The 18,759-nt window shown below is 45.6% G+C and overlaps 1 protein-coding gene across 1 annotated transcript in view; it reads right to left on the bottom strand.

The window, feature by feature from the left end:
• PRKAR2A (protein kinase cAMP-dependent type II regulatory subunit alpha) overlaps positions 1 to 18,759 on the bottom strand; it is a 394,405-nt gene that overhangs the window by 68,258 nt on the left and 307,388 nt on the right. The window contains exon 6 of the mRNA XM_029601279.1: positions 8,700 to 8,853. Within this exon, the coding sequence (XP_029457139.1) occupies positions 8,700 to 8,853 (154 nt within the window). The remainder of the gene's footprint in view (positions 1 to 8,699; positions 8,854 to 18,759) is intronic.

The following is an 18,759-nucleotide window of genomic DNA, read 5'->3' as shown; positions in this document are numbered from 1 at the left end:
TTGGATAATGGTGATATTGATTTTTTCACTTGCGGGGGTGTTCGACTAATGTTATAGTAACATACTACTGCAATGTTTTCGAATTCTTATGAGTGGTACTGTTTTGATGATTGGGCTCGGGGAGTGGGGGGGAGGGACGGAGGTACCAGTTTGCTATGCCTCTCTACCGGTGGCCACAGGCTTCCTGGTGTCGGGTATCCCACCATAGGTTTCGGGATACTGTAGGATGTTTGGGGCTCAGAACCGACCAAGTACATTGGACTGTGCGAGTGGACCTGAGGAGACATAGGCTAGGTGGCCATCTGGGGATAATGGCAATAGTGGGTATGGCCAGTATGAACATGCTTGTCAAGGGTGACAGGAGGGGGGTAGTACACCGAGCTTCAACATGGCAACCAAAATTGTGACCCTTAATGTAAGGGGCCTTAACTCCCCACAAAAGAGGCGACTCCTTCAGCGGGAGTTGCAGAGACAAGCCGCTGGGATAGTATTTATACAAGAGACCCACATACAACAGCAGCATGCACGGTTGCTGACCTTCCCGCAATATCCTACCTCTTATTGGGCTCATAGTACGAAGGATACTTGTTTCATCATTATTTGTACATGAGCTGCTCTCAGTGATAACTGATCCCGCTGGTAGATACTTGCTTGTTAAGGTTAAAATAGACAAGAAGACTTACACTCTCTTTAATGTATACTTTCCAAACCAGCGCCAAGTGTCATTTATAAAGAAACTGAGCGCAGTGCTGCTTCAGAATGCAGAGGGGGAGGTGGTTATTGGTGGGATTCCCCGGATAATCCCTCCAATAGGGGGGATTCCCCGGGGAATCCCCCCTATTGGTTTCCCCGGGGAATCCAGCTCCGGGGAATCCTTAATAGGGATTCCCCAGAGCTGGAATCCCTATTAAGGATTCCAGCTCCGGGGCGCCCACCCAATTAGAGCCCCGCCGTACGTGGAAGTCGGTACTGGAAAAATGGGGTCTTGTAGATATATGGCATTCTCGATATAACCACTCCAGATCCTATACATTTTACTCACACCCTCATTCCACATACACGCGCATAGATTATTTTTTCATATCCGCCACTATGCAAACAATGATACAAAAGATAGATATTGATAATATTACATGGTCTGACCATGCTCTGGTGTGGTTGACCTGTTGTATGGGGGGAGTTGGGGTTGGCCTACGCACCTGGCGCCTTACTGATAGCCTTCTCAAGGATCCTGCTTTTGCAGAAGACCTTAAGGGTCGCATTGCAGAGTATTTCCAGGAAAATCAGACCGAGCATATGTCAGCGCTGACTGTTTGGGAATGCTCCAAAGCGGTCATTAGGGGGTTATGCATAGCTAAAGCTGCCCATTGTAATAAAGAAAGGAATGCGCATAGGTCGCAGCTTCTGGTAGAACTTGCCACACTTACTAAGCAGCATTGTCTTACTTATTCCAAAAAGACTTATCAGAAGCTTTCCGAGGTGAGATCCCAGCTTCGATCACTGGAGGACTCGGCTATTAGCCACCATCTTACCCTTCTCAGGCAACAGTATTTCGAGGGGGGTAATAAGGCCGGCAAACTTTTAGCTAGACAATTGAGGGGAGCCCGAGCGCGTACGGTTATTGCACAAATTGCTGATCCTAAAGGCCAAGTGGTTACATCCGCAGAGGAGATTACCCAGGCCTTTACGTCCTTTTATTCACACTTATACGCTCGGGATGAATCCATTCGCGAGGCGGATATACAAGAGTACTTACAGGATACGCCATTACCTTGCCTCACACCCCTACAGACGGCAATGCTTGACAAAGATATCACGCAACAAGAAGTTCTGGCTGCTATTAAGAAACTTAAACCTGGCAAGGCTCCCGGTATGGATGGGTTCACTGGCAGTTACTATCGCAAATTCGCGGACTCCTTGGTAGGTCCCCTGACCCAGGCATTTAATTCTTTGCTCCATGGGTCGGACTTTACGATGGACGCTAACACTGCGGATATTACTGTGCTGGCCAAACCAGGGCGTGACCCACTGTTATGCAGCTCATATCGGCCAATCTCCCTGATCAATGTAGATTTGAAGATCCTGGCCCGGGTAATGGCTGCACGCCTGAATGTTATACTACCCGGACTTATTCATAATGATCAGGTGGGCTTTGTACCGGGGAGACTGGCTGCGGACAACGTTCACCGGATAGTAGACATTATAGACCTAGTGCATAAAGAACGAAGGCCCGCTATCCTTCTTGCATTGGATGCAGAGAAGGCTTTCGACCTTGCGCATTGGGACTTTCTCTTTCAGACATTATTGGCCATGGGGTTTGGGAATAACTTCATGACCTGGCTTTACAAGTTGTATGCTTCTCCTGCAGCTAGAGTTAAAGTCAATGGGAGTTATGGGTCTCAATTTTTTATCCAACGGGGGACAAGGCAGGGTTGTCCACTTTCTCCACTATTATTTGCCATTTTTTTAGAACCCTTTGCTATCCGCATACGCAATAATGAGGCCATCAGGGGGATTAGCAGGGGAAATAACCAATTTAAGATTTCCCTATTTGCTGACGATGTAATGTTTACCCTGACTGATCCGCAGCGCTCTCTGTTGGCAGTAGTGGAGGAATTGGGCAGCTTTACATCGAAATCGGGCATGAAGGTTAATTTTGACAAGTCTGAAATTCTAAATTTGATGGTACCTATTCGCGAGGCTCAGTGCATGCAGCGCGACTATCCCTTCCGGTGGACAACGACATCCCTCAAATATCTAGGTGTTCGATTAGGCTCACACAATGATCTGTTATATGACCTGAATTATACCCCTCTACTTACTAAAATACGTGTCGATCTTGATCAATGGCTAGAACATTCACACTCCTGGCTAGGTAGACTAGCTATACTTAAGATGAACGTTTTGCCCCGCTTCCTGTATTTTTTTACAACTATACCCATCCACTTACCAAATGCCTTGCTTCGGAAATGGCAACAAGTGTTGGGCCATTTTATTTGGCGGAAAAGGCCCCCGAGAATAGCTAGATCTACTCTGTTTCGTGCAAAGCTTCGGGGGGGGTTGCAGGTACCAAATCTTTCCTGGTATTTTGGGGCAGCTCAATTGCGAGCTTTAGTAGCACTGCATGGAACCGGGGATATGCCTCAATGGGTGAAACTAGAACAAGCGTGCATAGGTGGTCTTCCCATTGACAGCCTTCCCTGGCAACCATTTGTATTCCGAACATCCGCCTCCAACTTACCCTTTGCCCTACGCACTACTATGCGAGTCTGGACTCAGTGGCGAGGGGCCCTGGTGGGACCGGAGCCCTTCTCCATGATGACATATTTATTTACCAATGTGGTGGTGCCATGGGTGGAAGGGTACTGCCTTACACAAATGATGGCAACAGGCAGGCATAAGTAAATTGGGTCATGTCTATCGCCAAGGGGCTCTGGTGACAAGGGAGCAGTTATGTCAGCTATATGGTATTGACACTGTTGATTTTTTGTTATATGCTAAAATCTATCACTTCACGACCAAAGGCCTTGGGACTGGGTCCATCAGAGTCAAGGGGACACTATTTGAAGTATACTGTAAAAATGCCTCTTCAATACGGGGTGTGATTTCTAAGATCTATGGACTTTTGAGTGGACGAACCTTGGCTCCACCAAGGCATCAGAAGCTTTGGGACATGGACTTTGGTATCACATTGTCTGATAAGGACTGGGAGCAGATTTATACAAAGGCTACCAAATGTTCCATCTCAACAGGACTCCAGGAAAATTGCTACAAGCTGATTTACAGATGGCACTACACACCGGTTTCCATCCACAAATTTGCGCCGGATGTACCGGATACCTGTTGGAGAGGTTGTGCAGTTGCAGGTACTTATTACCACCTTTGATGGCAATGTCCTAAGATATCTCAATGCTGGAGTGCTGTATTCGACTGGATCACACAGGACTTGCATATTTCTCTTGTAGTAAAACCTTGGCATGCACTCCTTGGCCTCCCTATTCTGGATGTTCCCTTTGCAGCCCAGAAGCTGGTTCTACAAATCTTCATAGCCACACGGGCGGAAATTGCGCTACAATGGAAGCAACAATGCGTGCCAACGCTGGCATCTATCCATCAACGACTGCACTCCTATTATGGGCTCAGCAAGCTTACAGCGCAGCAACAGGATCGTGTCCTGGTTTTTCAGAAAATCTGGCACCCCTATAGTACCTGGCTAAAGACCCAAGGTGGCTCTCTTTGATGACTGGTTTTTGCTTATCTATATTTGAAGGATCCCTGTCATGTCTTCTTATGGTTTATAGATTTCCTCTTTGACTGCAGGGTGTTCACCTGTTAACACTCAGGGAAGTATGGTTATCAGAGAGGTAAACCTGGGCGTGTATCTAATTTTCCAGCTGCCCCAGATCACCCTATTCTCAGATGTGGCGGGGGAGTAGTCCTCGGTCTCACGGTGCAGCTCGGCGCAGAAAGGTTTGGCCTATTGCTGTTTTGTGTACATTTGATGTTTTTTCCATCTACAAATTGGTCTGGTTCTGAGGGGGGGATGGGGTGGGCGGGGGGGGGGGCATTGGGGAGAGGGCAGGGAATGTTGGAACTGTTACCATAAAAGGTAACAGCCATAGAGCATATAGTGTTACATTAACCATAGATTTTCAGTGTTGCTAGGATATGATGATGTTAAACATGTTTATGTATTCGGTACTTAACAATCCATTTGTGACTGTGTACTGAGCTGTTTGCCAATAAAAACGTTTCAAACAAAAAAAAAAAGATGTGTTTAGGGTGCGGAGGTCCAGTATCATACGTACACCACCTGACTTTTTTGGTATCAGAAAATACCAGGAGTAGAACCCTTGCCCCTGTTGGGAGAGGGGCACTGGTTCTATTGCTCGGATTCTGAGGAGGATTGAGATCTCCTGTTCGAGCAAGAGAGAGTGGTCAGAAGTTCCCCACGTCAGCCAAGGTGGGGAGTCCGGTGGAACAGTCAGGAAATTTAGATGGTAACCCTGAGTGACTACCGCAAGCACCCACTGGTCTGTGGTGACTGTATGCCAAATGTTGTTGAAGTGGCAGAGCCGACCGCCGACCGGTATGGATGGAAGAGGAATTTGGCTTACACTCTCTCTAGGAAGGAGTCAAAACCCTGACGCTGGCCCAGGCTGAGACTTTTGAGGCCGAGACGGTCTGGATTGACCTTTTTGGTAAGGTCTGGAAGGACGACCTCTAGAAGCCGGAGGATAGAATTTTTTTGGCTTGTAGGCTGGCCTTTTAGAGTCACGCCTGAAAGTTCTCTTTGGGGTGGATGGAAACTCAGACGGCACAGAAGAGAGCTGGCACAGCGTTTCATGATGGTCCTTCAGCTGCGCCACAGTCTCTCGGATTTGTTCACTGAAGAGATTATCGCCTACACAGGGTAGATCAGCTAACCTGTCTTGCACTTCTGATCTTTGTTGCATTCGTCGGTCTTCGACGGCTTCGTCCCATTTGCCTCACCTTGCTCATGGCTCCTCCTGCTCACCTGGGAAAGATGGCTACTGTCACATCTCCCTGCCGACCTCTCTGGTGTCCCCAGAACGGCTACGTTGCTGCCTTCCGCCATTGTTCCTCCCAGGACCTACTAGGCTGCGCGCGCGCAACCCAAGTCTTTGTACCACCCTTGGCGCGAACCTCGAGGGCATTCCCTCATGCTGACGTCACGCCATCCGGGTATATTACCCTCATCATTTTGCTAGTTCACAGAGTTAGCAAGGACTCGAATCCGTTCCTGTCTACGCTACTCTTCCGCTTCTGTGCTGCCTGCAGGAAGCTTTCCTCTCTGCCCTTCAGGGTATGCTAACTTGGGTACCCGCTCCTCGGGGGCCCTCTTTTTTCTTTCAGGTGCCTTACAGGGAACAGGTACTCTTTCGAGGGCCTGCTCTCCCTGCCTCAGTGCCTGTATCTCTAACTATACCTGGTGGAATCGCTAACATACAGCTAACATCCAGTGAGTACTTTAATCATCAGTCTCTCTCTTCCACAGTGTCTCCTTGGGGAATACCTGCTGCAAAACCCCCTGACGTAATCCAGGAGAGAAGGGCTCCCTCTCCCGAGGACCCTGAGACTGCAACTGCCTCACTACTGCCACCGCTGATGGCTTTCTACAAAGCTGTTTAATAAAAGAACTTGTGTGTGTGTGTGTCTCAGAGTCTAGCCCAGTGCTGTGGTTCCTCACGGGGCTCCTCCCCGTGGGCGTGGTCATCCCCACAGCACCCAAGGATTCAAACATACATAACCACAACAGTCTTAAGTCTGAGGATTTGAGCCAGGCCCATCTTCTTGCACTAATACCCGCTGCAGACACTCTAGAGGCAGTGTCAAAAATATCATATGCGGCGCGTACCTCGTGTTTTTCAGCATCCAGAACTTTTTGAGCCAGGGCATAAAGCTGACTTTGGAGTTGCTCTGGTAAAGATTCAGAAAAATCCTGGATCCTCTTAAAAAGGACTCTGTTATACTGAGTCATGAAGGTGGAGGCTTTCAGGGGAACTGAGGATGGACTTAATGCCACAGAATCTAGTTTATCCACTAATCCGTAGGGTAAAGTAGAGGGGTCTTGAAAATGTTTCCTATCCATGCATTCCTAAAATGGCTGCTATTCCTACTAGGTCACAGTCCTCAGTGGTGGGAACCTTCTATGCAAGCAGCTCCGCTGAAGGGTCTGTACCGGAGTTCCCCAAAAACCTCAAATCTGAGGAGCTACAGCAAACTGTGCCTCCAAGCAACTGTGACAGAAATATATCATGCCCTCTTCGAGAGCTGCGCCAAACTCTACAGGTGATGCAGGGCATGGGCTTTCTCCTTTGTAAGCATACTCCCCAAAACACCCCCCCCCCCAGAATGATTAACAAATATATCAAACAAATAACTAAATATACATCTGGAGCCTCACTCAAGCCTGCCACTGATCAGCCCCGACTCTCCGCTGCTAATGTCGCTCCTCACCATGAACTCTCCTCATTCCAATTTTTTTTCCAAACTAATTTGCAAGCTGCAGTGCCTCTTTGCTCTCTCACAGCCTCTCTCTCTCTCTTTTTTTTTAATTTAAATTGAGAGGCAAAGGAGAGGAGAGCAGTGATGGGGGGAAAGGAGGAGGAGGGGAAGAGCAAGAGGAAGAGAGAGAATCAAGTACCTCAACTGGTAAAACCCTCTGGTCCCCGGCAGTGCTTGACAGAGAGTGAGCCTTATGCTTTCATCACAGGAGCTACCAATGCTAATTCCTCTGATCCAGGGCTATGCTCAACTGAGGAAGGGAGAGTTATTTATTTAAAAAATGTATAGTCCGCAAGATCTGAAGTACTCAGCGGATTGCAAGAAAATTTACATACTCAAAAACAAACTAAAATTAAATTAAACAAGAAACATGGCAGTCTCATTTACACTAACCATCTCATTTAATCCCGGGGGAAATCTGTGCAAAAAAATGTAAACTTCTGCATATAGTAAATCTATAAACAATATAAATCAGCATCTAAGTAATTTACTCCCTTGGCCTGAAACCCTTTGTTCTTTCTCATTTCCTCCCCAAGGACTGATCCCTTTATGCTCCCTTGCCCAGGCCCAACCTCCACACCACACCCTCTCTTCTCCTTCACTCAGGCCAAACCCCCACCGCTTTCTCCCCCCTCTTCTCCAGAGTTGAATCCTATGGTCTGTCTCTCTCCCCTCTCCAACCCCTCTACTCTCTCTCCCTCCATCCATCCCCCAGGAACAATCCCACCACACTCTCTCCCTAGGGACAACCTCTCTGCCACTCTTTCCCCCCTTCCCTCCTCAGGCCTCAACTTCCTCCCTCCCCTCTCTCCCAACCTCTTCCAGGCTCAACTCCTCTTTCTCCCCCCCTAACCAAGAGTGAGCCCTCCATTCTTCCTGGCTCAACCTCACCATCTTTCATTCCGATCTGTGTGGTCCAATGCTGATACTGTTGAGTCCTCCTCCATTCCAGTCTATGCAACATGATACAAAAATGAAATCATTTCCTCCACTTCAGTCCTCGAAAGCTGATGCAAAGAATGATGCTACCTCCATCCCAGTCCCATGCAGAAACCAATGACACTTCCTTCCAACCTGTGGCTGCTGACCACTGTTCCCATTGTTACCTTTTGGCAGTGCCAAATTCTGCGGGGAGACAAATTCTGTGTAGCACAGAATTCCTTCAGTCAGTCACAAGAAAAATCCCTTCCATTAAATGCGAGAAAAACCCAAAGATATAACAAGCTCTCCCTGCTATCATAAAAAATTCAGCAGCACATAGTTATTTTGTTTCTATCACAATTGTGTTTATGGATGTTGTCCTACATGGTAATAGCAATCACCTGAACAGGATTTCCCCATAAACACCATTCTAAACTCCTGCTGATACTGAACAACCATGTTTTAGGCATGATGATATAAAAGGATATACCTCAAGAAATAGGAGTTTACTTGAGAAAGAAGGAAATGGAGGATAACCTTAGGCAGATTTCTGTACCTTCATTCATTTTTATCTCAAATTCTAGACATTCTTATCCTAGAGGACCAGATTTGTACTCACCTGCATTATTTCATTTGGCACAGGCTACAATATAAATCACAGTAAATTCTATTGGGTACTTGGTGTTAAAGAACATTGCTATAAATTGCTACTGGCTTTTCTAATTGTATTTAAGTGTATTTCTACTTACCAGTCCCCAAAGGGCTCCTTCTGTTGTGGCAACAATAGTAGCAGCTCTAGGAGTGTTGTACATCAAAGCTAGCTCTCCAAAACTTCCACGGTTATCATAACGCCCAACACAGTGGGACTGATTATCTCTAGTTACAAAAATGTCATATAGTCCTCTGCAAAGATTGAAACACATTATTCATTAGGCTTAATAGCTTTTGAACTTGGTAGTGCAGTAGGGTAAGCTTAATGCACTAAACCTTCTTTTGCCATCCAAGGTTCATATCCGGCTTATGCCACAAATGAAATTAATCTGGCAATATCAGCAGCTCCAGAGTAGAAATTAATTTATACTACTAAACCACTTCAAAGTCAAGATATGAACTGTGCTGCTAATGTTAGTTAGGATTCAGATGCTTCTCAAAGTTGTGTGTGAGAAAGCCTGCACTGGCTCTCTCCAATGCTATCAGTCCATCAATTTTAAGAGCAATAAAGTTCTCTAAAGTTTAAAAAGAAAAAATACTTCAAAAGAATGTCATTTGTAAAACAGTGATGTACAATAAAAAAAACCTCACAATGCTAATACTGACAACTAAAATATACCATAATAAAATGAGAGAATACTAAATAAATGTACAATAAAAATGTGAAATAGAATAAATAAAAGCTAAAAACGAAATAAAACAAGAATTGTGAAATCAGAAAGCATATTAAAAAAAACATTAAAAAACTGAGCAAATAACAATGAAAGGGGAAAAATAAAATTACTAAATTAAGATGATTTAACTAGGTGGATAAAGCTTTGCTGTAGACCTGGTGTTTAAGCTACTAACTGTTGTGTAAGTTGTCTCTTCTGGGAGATAAAATGTCACTGCATTAAGTTCAGGTAAAAAGGACTAATTATTTATTTAAAAAATGTATATCCAGTCTATCACCAATTCTAGGCAGGTAAATTACATACATGCATAAAAGTTCAATTAGACAGCATAAGAACAGTAAAATCATAAAAGCAAAAGGCATTAAAAATCAAAAATTGCACGCACCATAGAAACAAAAATCAAACTTCACTGTTTCATTCCAACAGAACAATTTGTTTCCATTTCCCTAAATCAGTGTGAACCACAAGCAGGAACAACCTGCGTGAAATATTTAACCAAAACACTGAAACGACTGACTGAATTCCCTTACAGTTTTCTAATGAAACACAGAAAAAAATTTAAACTTCATATTTTTAAGTAAAGAATAAGAGGTTTCAGTGGTGCAATTGGTTAGCGAGTGGTACTTAAAGAACAATACTTTCTTTGGGTTACTGCCAAGGTTCAGGGTTCAAACCTCACCTGGCGCATTCCTTTCTTCTTCGAAGTTTATGGTGTCCGAGGAGCAGAATAGGTATATGCTACAGATATACTCTTGCTTTACTAGATTTTTTGAGGGCGTAAAACATGCAGATATAAAGGTGAGCTGGTTGATAAAGCGTATTTGGATATTCAGAAGTCATTTGACAAAGTCTCTTATAAAACATTCCTCAGGAAATTGGGAGGTTATGGGATAGGAGGCAGTGTCCTACTGTGGCTTGGTAAATGGATGAAAGATAGGAAACAGAGGGTAGGACTAAATGGTCAATTTTCCAAATGAAGAAAGGTCATTAGTGGAGCACTCCAGGGACCTGCCTGAGACATGTGCTATTTAGCATATTCATAAATGTTCTGGAGAAAGGAACAATGAGAAAGGTGACCAAATTTGCAGATGATACAAAAATGTTTTAAGTCGGAATAGCAGAGACTTTGCGAGATTAGACTAGCCAGATAAAATGGCAGATGCAATTTAATGTAGATAAGTACAAAGTAATGCGTGGAGGAAAAAATAACCCCAATTTCAGGTACACAGTGGTGGGTTCTATATTAGAAGTCACCACCTAGGAAAAGGACCTCGGAGTCCTTGTAGACACTAACTTGAAAACTTCTACTCAATGTGTGACAGTGGTCAAAAAGACAAACAATCGAGCCGATACAGTAAAGCGTGGCCGTGTTTACCCGGTTTTTAACCCGCTTTGGAATCACGTTTTGGACGCGTAAGGCGTACCCGCGATTCAGTATCTGCTTTTATGTATCCTTACCGCTTGCCGAAAAGGACGCGTATCCCTTTCCGCCCGCTGCATGTATATGACATGTTAATGATCGGATTAGCTATTCCCTCTGATACAGTAACGTGCGCCCAAATTATCACCCTGTTAACCAGTTTATTTACCGCATCTTTAACCTGAATATTTACCGCCTACCCTGTCCCTGGCGTTAGATGGGAGTCGCGCCAGGCTAGGGTTAAACTGTACATCTCTGAGGCTCTGGACATGGACGCCTCTACAGGCACCAGAGAGATGGGCGTCCGCTAGGCGTCCTGAGGCTCCGGGGTCCAGCGGAGACATGGACACCTCTACGGACGCCTCTACGGAGCCTTCCTCCTGCGTCTAGAATAAGGCTGTAGTAGATGCTGAAATAAGAATGCATAGCTGAGAATACAAACTTGAGAATACAGTGTTGCAGATCCATGTATGTACTGTTAAATAATTTTTATGTGCTGCCAGTCAAACTGTACACCAGAGAATCCACAGTGTGGCATATCCATGTATGTACTGGGAAACTTGGACGTCCGGCCGGGCGCTCAAGGCAGCGGGGCCTACAGGTGGGAAGGTCCATGAACGGAAGCCGCAACCTCGGACGTCCAAGGTCACAGCATCCATTCATGGACCTTCCCGCCTGTATCTGGGCGTCCATGATCGGAGGCACCGCCTCCTTGAGCGCCTGGCCGGTCGTCCAAGGTCGCGGCTTGGACGTCTGGCCGGGTGCTCAAGGCAGCGGGGTCTGTAGAAAAGAACCATCCACTTACCTGGTGGAATGACATTTTAAATGACATTTGAAATGACAGGTACCAGCGCATCCTGGATATTGTATAGGCGCTGCATACCGCTCTATACAGTAAAATGGATTGCGAACACCTACTGCTTCATTGACGCGCTTTGGACGCCGCTTGGATTTGCGTCTAATTTGAATACTGAAACGAGCGGTATGTGAAACAAAATATGCGCGCGGCAAACAAGCGGGCGCCCGGCACTGCCGCACTGTTTCTTACGCGTCCTTACTGCATCGGTCCGAATGTTAGGAATTATTTGAAAAGAAATAGAGAACAAAACTGAGAATATCATAATGCCTTTGTTTAGATGAGAGATAGGCAACTCCGGTCCTGGAGTGCCACAAACAGGTCTGGTTTTCAGGATATCCACAATGAATATGCATGAGATATATTTGCATACAATGGATGCAGGACATGCAAATATATCTCATGTATATTCATTGTGAATATCCTGAAAACCAGGACCGAAGTTACCTTCCCCTGTTATAGATCCATGGTACAATTGCACCTTGAGTATTGTGTGCAGTTCTGGTCATCCCATCTTTAAAAAATAGACATATTGAACGTAGAAAAGGTACAGAATAGGATGACAAAAATGATAACATGGATGGAAAAGCTCCTTTATGGAGAAAGGCTAAACAGATTAGGGCTCTCTAGCTTGGAAAAGAGATGATAGAGGGGATATGATTGAGGTTTATAAAATCATGAGTGGGGTGTATCAGGTAAATAGGAAATGGTTATTTACTCTTTCAAACACTAGAACTAGGGAACATTCAATGAAACTAGCAACCAGCACATTTAATACAGATTGAAAAAAGTATTTTTGCACTCAGCGCACAATCAAGCTATGGAATCTATTGCCAGAGGATAAGATTAAGGCAACTAAATTGGGGTTCAAACGAGGATTGGACAAATTCCTGAAGGAAAAGTCCATAAACAGTTATCAGCCAGATAGACTTGGGAAAGCCAGTGCTTATCCCTGGGAGTGAAATACAAAAAATAGGTCAACTATTGGGAATCTGCTTGTGAACTGGACTGGACACTGTCAGAGACAGAATACTGAGTTTAATCACAAAGTTACAACTGGTCATAGGGTGGGGGTGGTGAAAGCATTTTTTTAATTTATGAATTTTCAATACTTTACAAAATATCACATCCAAAAACATGAAACACTAAGGGCCAGTAGAAACCAAAAAACAAAAGGAAACAAATCAAATTAACATTAGAATATGTGGCACAATACATAGATAACAATAAGTTAAGAGGGGCATGCATATGAGGAGAAAAAAATATTTAATAAAAAGAATAAGCTTATCCTGGTTGGAGCTGCTGTTAATCTCAACTACACAACATGGGTATGAATGAATACTATGGCTGGTCTCTAGCATCCAAAAGCTCTCAGTTGTTCACATGCTAAAAAAAATATAGCAATCATTTCTCTTTTTAATGATATACTTACAGAGGTATCTTAATAAAAACGAAGCACCTGAGGAAATAGTCTCCTGTCTCATAGAAAGAAAACCTCTTCTCCTTTCCAGATTTATTTTAGAAATATCAGGAAACATTCTAACACAAGAGCCATGAAAAGGAAGATTTAAATATCTAAAGTAATGAGATATTATTTTACTAATATCTTGCTCAACTATGAGAAAACAAGCAAAGGACAGTGATCTATTACTTCTAAACCAGACTGTTCCAGAAAGTTAGTAAGATTCTGCCTGTCCAGGGAAGCCCCAAATGGATCAGGGACAAGATGTCCTACACCAGCCAAATTTTGAAGAAAATAAATTTTGTTTATAGGGGGGGGGGGGGGATCTCATCCTCAGAAATAAGTACCACCTCTCGGATATATCTTTTGAAGGAAAACAAGGGAAGGTCCCTCATAATTCTAAGGCTCCTTCCTCCAGTGTAGAGCTTCTGACATCATCGGTCAATAACGCCGGCAATGTACCTGGAGCGGTCGCTTCTCCTAGACAATGACGGTCGAGAATCAGGGGGGGCTGGAGGAAACCTCTGCTCCTGGCAAAGGCAATGCTCTACCATTGCCATTTGCAACAGGGTTGACACCCCCCCACCCTCCTTGGATATCGCACCTCCCAGAGCCAGAAAGGTAGTTAGCAGCAGCTGCTCAACAAATTGAGTTGGGATTGAGGGAAAGACTCTCAATTTGCCCTTTCTCTTAGGAAGCATTATAGGAAAGGAAAAAAAAAAAAGCAATTGGGAAGAACAGTACCGACTGTGGCTTCTCTCAGGACATCATTATCCCAAAAGCAAATATTTTGATGTTTTAGTCTTAGCATAAGAATTGCCATACTGAATAAGATCGAGGGTCCATCAAGTCCAGTATTCTGTTTCAAACAATGGCCAATCCAGTCACAAGTATATGGAAGGATTGCAAACAATAGATATATTCTATGCTCCTAACACTTAGGGATAAGTAGTGGTTTTCCCAAGTCTACTTGTTAAAAACAGTTTATGTACTGAACCAAATCACTGTGAATCTAGAAGATGTGGTAGGCCTGATAGACAAACTGAAGAGTAGTAAATCACCTGGACCGGATGGTATACACCCCAGGGTTCTGAAGGAACTAAAAAATGAAATTTCAGACCTATTAGTAAAAATGTGTAACCTATCATTAAAATCATCCATTGTACCTGAAGACTGGAGGGTGGCTAATGTAACCCCAATATTTAAAAAGGGCTCCAGAGGTGATCTAGGAAACTACAGACAGGTTAGCCTGACTTCAGTAATGGACAGAAGGGGAAGCGCAGCAGATTTTAATAAGTCCCAAAACAACTTCAACGTTGTAAATTTTTCAACACTTTATTAGCGGCAACTCCATTGCTTAAAGAGACACAGTGTTAAAACAGGGCCCCCAATGTGTGTCTTTAAGCAATGGAGTTGCCGCTAATAAAGTGTTGAAAAATTTACAACGTTGAAGTTGTTTTGGGACTTATTAAAATCTGCTGCGCTTCCCCTTCTGTCCATTAATGTATGCTTGAAGTGCAGCACTCACTCCATCCTCTTTTTGTGGATATAGCCTGACTTCAGTGCCAGGAAAAATAGTGGAAAGTGTTCTAAATATCAAAATCACAGAACACACAGAAAGACATGGTTTAATGGCACTAAGTCAGCATGGCTTTGCCCAAGGCAAGTCTTGCCTCACAAATCTGCTTCACTTTTTTGAAGGAGTTAATAAACATGTGGATAAAGGTGAACCGGTAGATGTAGTATACTTGGATTTTCAGAAGGTGTTTGACAAAGTTCCTCATGAGAGGCTTCTAGGAAAAGTAAAAAGTCATGGGATAGGTGGCAATGTCCTTTCGTGGCTTACAAACTGGATAAAAGGCAGGAAACAAAGAGTAGAATTAAATGGACAATTTTCTCAGTGGAAGGGAGTGGGCAGTGGAGTGCCTCAGGGACCTGTACTTTTCAATATATTTATAAATAATCTGGAAAGAAATACGACAAGTGAGGTAATCAAATTTGCAGATGATACAAAATTGTTCAGAGTAGTTAAATCACAAGCAGATTGTGATAAATTGCAGGAAGACCTTCTGAGACTGGAAAATTGGGCATCCAAATAGCAGATGAAGTTTAATGTGGATAAGTGCAAGGTGATGCATATAAGGAAAAATAACCCATGCTATAGTTACACAATGTTAGGTTCCATATTAGGAGCTACTACCCAAGAAAGAGATCTAGGCATCATAGTGGATAACACATTGAAATCATTGGTTCAGTGTGCTGCTGCAGTCAAAAAAGCAAACAGAATGTTGGGAATTATTAGAAAGGGAATGGTGAATAAAACAGTAAATGTCATAATGCCCCTGTATAGCTCCATGGTGAGACCGCACATTAAATAGTGTACAATTCTGGTCGCCGCATCTCAAAAAAGATATAGTTGCGATGGAGAAAGTACAGAGAAGGGCAACCAAAATGATAAAGGGAATGAAACAGCTCCCCTATGAGGAAAGACTAAAGAGGTTAGGACTTTTCAGCTTGGAGAACAGTTATTTACTCTTTCGGATAATAGAAAGACTAGGGGGCACTCCATGAAGTTAGCATGTGGCACATTTAAAACTAATCAGAGAAAGTTCTTTTTCACTCAACGCACAAATTCTGGAATTTGTTGCCAAAGGATATGGTTAGTGCAATTAGTGTAGCTGTGTTTAAAATAGGATTGGATAAGTTCTAGGAGAAGTCCATTACCTGCTATTAATTAAGTTGACTTAGAGAATAGCCACTGCTATTATTAGCAACAGTAGCATGGGATAGACTTAGTTTTTGGGTACTTGCCAGGATCTTATGGCCTGGATTGGCCACTTTTGGAAACAGGATGCTGGGCTTGATGGACCCTTGGTCTGACCCAGTATGGCATGTTCTTATATTCTTATGTTCTTAAGTCTCTAAGAAATTGTCCAAACTTTTTTTTAAACCCATCTATGCTATCTTTACCACATACTCTGGCAATGAATTTGAGCTTAATTGTGCATTGAAAAATAATTTTCTCTGGTTTGTTTTAAATGTGCTACTTACTAACGCATGGACTGTCCCCTAGTTTTTGTATTATTTGAAAGAGTAAATAACAGATTCACATTTACCAGTTCTATTTCACACATGATTTTATAGACCTCTATCATATCTCCTTCTCAGTCATTTCGTCTCCAATCTGAACAGCCCTAGCCGCTCAGGCTGGCATCCATGGTGAGCAGAGTCCACGTGGGAGAGGACATCTTCGACCCCCTGCTCATGTGGCTGGGCTGCAGCCACCACCGTAACTGGGTCCGCACTCTGGCAGGCAGAGGTAGGTGCGTGGAATAGTTCCGTAGACGGGGGCTCCAGCGAGAGAGCAGGGAGTGTTGTAGAAGTCTCATATGGGCCCCTTGCCCAAGGTACCACTTCCAGGGTAGATGCCATGACACCGAGAACCTGCAGATAATCCCAAGCTATGGGCCGACTGGTTCCCATCAGGTACTGGATGCGCGTCTGAAGTTTCACCTTCTCTTGGGAGTGAGACTGACAGTGTCTGCCTGGGTGTCGAACTGTACTCCCAGGTATTCCAGTGACTGGGAAGGCTGTAGGCAACTCTTGCTGAGGTTGATTACCCAGCCCAAGCTTTCCAGAAGGGCGATCACTCTGTCGGTTGTCCGATGGCTCTCCTCTCGTGATTTCGCCCTGATCAGCCAGTCATCTAGGTAGGGATGGACCAGAATTCCTTCCCGCCTGAGGGCCGCTGCTACCACGACAATTCCCTTGGTGAAGGTCCGCGGTGACGTGGCCAATCCGAAGGGCAGAGCCCGAAATTGGAAGTGGCGACCCAGAACCTTGAAGCGTAGGTAGCGCTGATGATCCGGATGGATCAGGATATGCAGGTATGCCTCTGACAGGTCTAATGCCATGAGGAATTCTCCTGGCTGTACTGCGGCCTTGACGGAGCGCAGAGTTTCCATGCGAAACCTCGGGACCCGTAAGTATCGATTGACTGACTTGAGGTCCAGTACGGGCCGAAAGGTGCCCCCTTTCTTGGGTACCATGAAATAAATGGAATAGTGTCCAGAATTCACTTCCCAGGCAGGTACTGGGATGATGGCTTTCAAGGACAGGAGCCTCGCCAAGGTAGCTTCCAATGCTGCCTTCTTGTGCATGGGACATGATGACTCCACAAACTTGTCCGGAGGGAGATGATGAAAGTCCAGATAATATCCCTCCCGGATAATGGCGAGGACCCACTGGTCCGACGTGATCTCGACCCATCTGGGGTAGAAGAGGGTTAATCTGCCCCCTATGGCTCCGTCCCCCAGATGAATCGGCGGATTCTCATTGGGCGGGGCGGCCGGGACCTGAGCCCGGGCCCGCTCCCCTCTTGCGCTGCTTGGTCCGAAAGGACTGATTCCTGGCCTGAGGCCGTGGTGCCTGGTAGCGACCCCTGTAAGGAATGAAGCGCTGTGAACTCCTGCCCCTGGAGGGCCTTGGAAAGGTGCGCTGGCCCCTTCTGAACCGATCTTCCGGCAGTCTGGGCACTGGAGAGGCACCCCATGTACTGGCCAGTTTATCAAGGTCGCTGCCAAAGAGGAAAGAGCCCTTAAAGGGCAATCTGGTGAGGCGTGTCTTTGAAGGTGCATCAGCTGACCATTTCCGGATCCAGAGCTGCCTCCTGGCGGCTACGGAGGTTGAGATCCCCTTAGCTGTTGTCCGGACCAGGTCTGATGCAGCATCCGTGAGGAACGAAAGAGCTGACTCCATGTCAGCTGCTGGAGCGTTGTTCCTAACCAGTGACAAACAGGCACGCATCACCACTGTGCAGCAGGTCGCGATCCGCAAAGATAGAGCTGCCACCTCAAAGGTCTGTTTCAGAATGGCGTCCAGTCGCCGGTCATGAGGCTCCTTGAGGGCCGTCCCCCCTTCAACCGGAATGGTAGTGCGCTTGACCACAGCGCTAATCAAGGCATCCACCTGAGGGTACGCCAGCAGGTCCTGGATAGCCGGTGCCAATGGGTACATGCCCGTCAGGACCCGGCCCCCTTTGAAGGAAGCCGCTGGTGCCGCCCATTCTAAATCTATCAGTTGTTGTGCCGCTTGCAAGAATGGAAAATGGCGGGCTGTAGGACGAAGGCCTTCCAGCAGGGGGTTCTGCGCAGAGGGTACCGTAGCACTAGGACCTGTAATATCCAACTCCACCAGACACTGAGACACCAGGTCGGAGAGATCCTCCTTAGGGAAGAACCGCCTCATGATTCTGTATGGTTCAATCCCTGGGGGAAGTTCCCCCTTGTCCGGGAGTTCAGACTCGTCCGGTGAAAACTCCTGGTCTGACTGATCTGGGCTATCCAGCAGCGGGAGGTCCCGCTCACGATAAGGGCGAGAGGGTCCAGGAACAGGATCCGCAGGAGCCGCCATCGCAGCAGCTGCCGCAGCAGCCGCCACAGTCGCAACCACCGCAGGAACAACTGGAACAGCAGGGCATGGACGGGAAGCCGTTTGCATCTGTACAAAAGCATGAATCCCCTTAAAGAGATCCACCCAGGAAATTGAAGCAGCCTCTAATTGCCGGGGTACAAGATCCCCCGGGATTCCCGATTGGTCGAGACTGCCCACTAAATCCGGGGTAGCCGCTGAGGAACTGCCAGCAAATCGCGGCTGAGACTGGTCCTGGCCCGAGGGTCCCACGGCC

The sequence above is a fragment of the Rhinatrema bivittatum genome, chromosome 4 (genome assembly GCF_901001135.1).
Source record: "Rhinatrema bivittatum chromosome 4, aRhiBiv1.1, whole genome shotgun sequence".
Classification (NCBI taxonomy): Eukaryota; Metazoa; Chordata; class Amphibia; order Gymnophiona; family Rhinatrematidae; genus Rhinatrema; species Rhinatrema bivittatum.
Note: the sequence above shows the minus strand (reverse complement) of the source record. Positions and strands in the feature narration are given on the sequence as shown.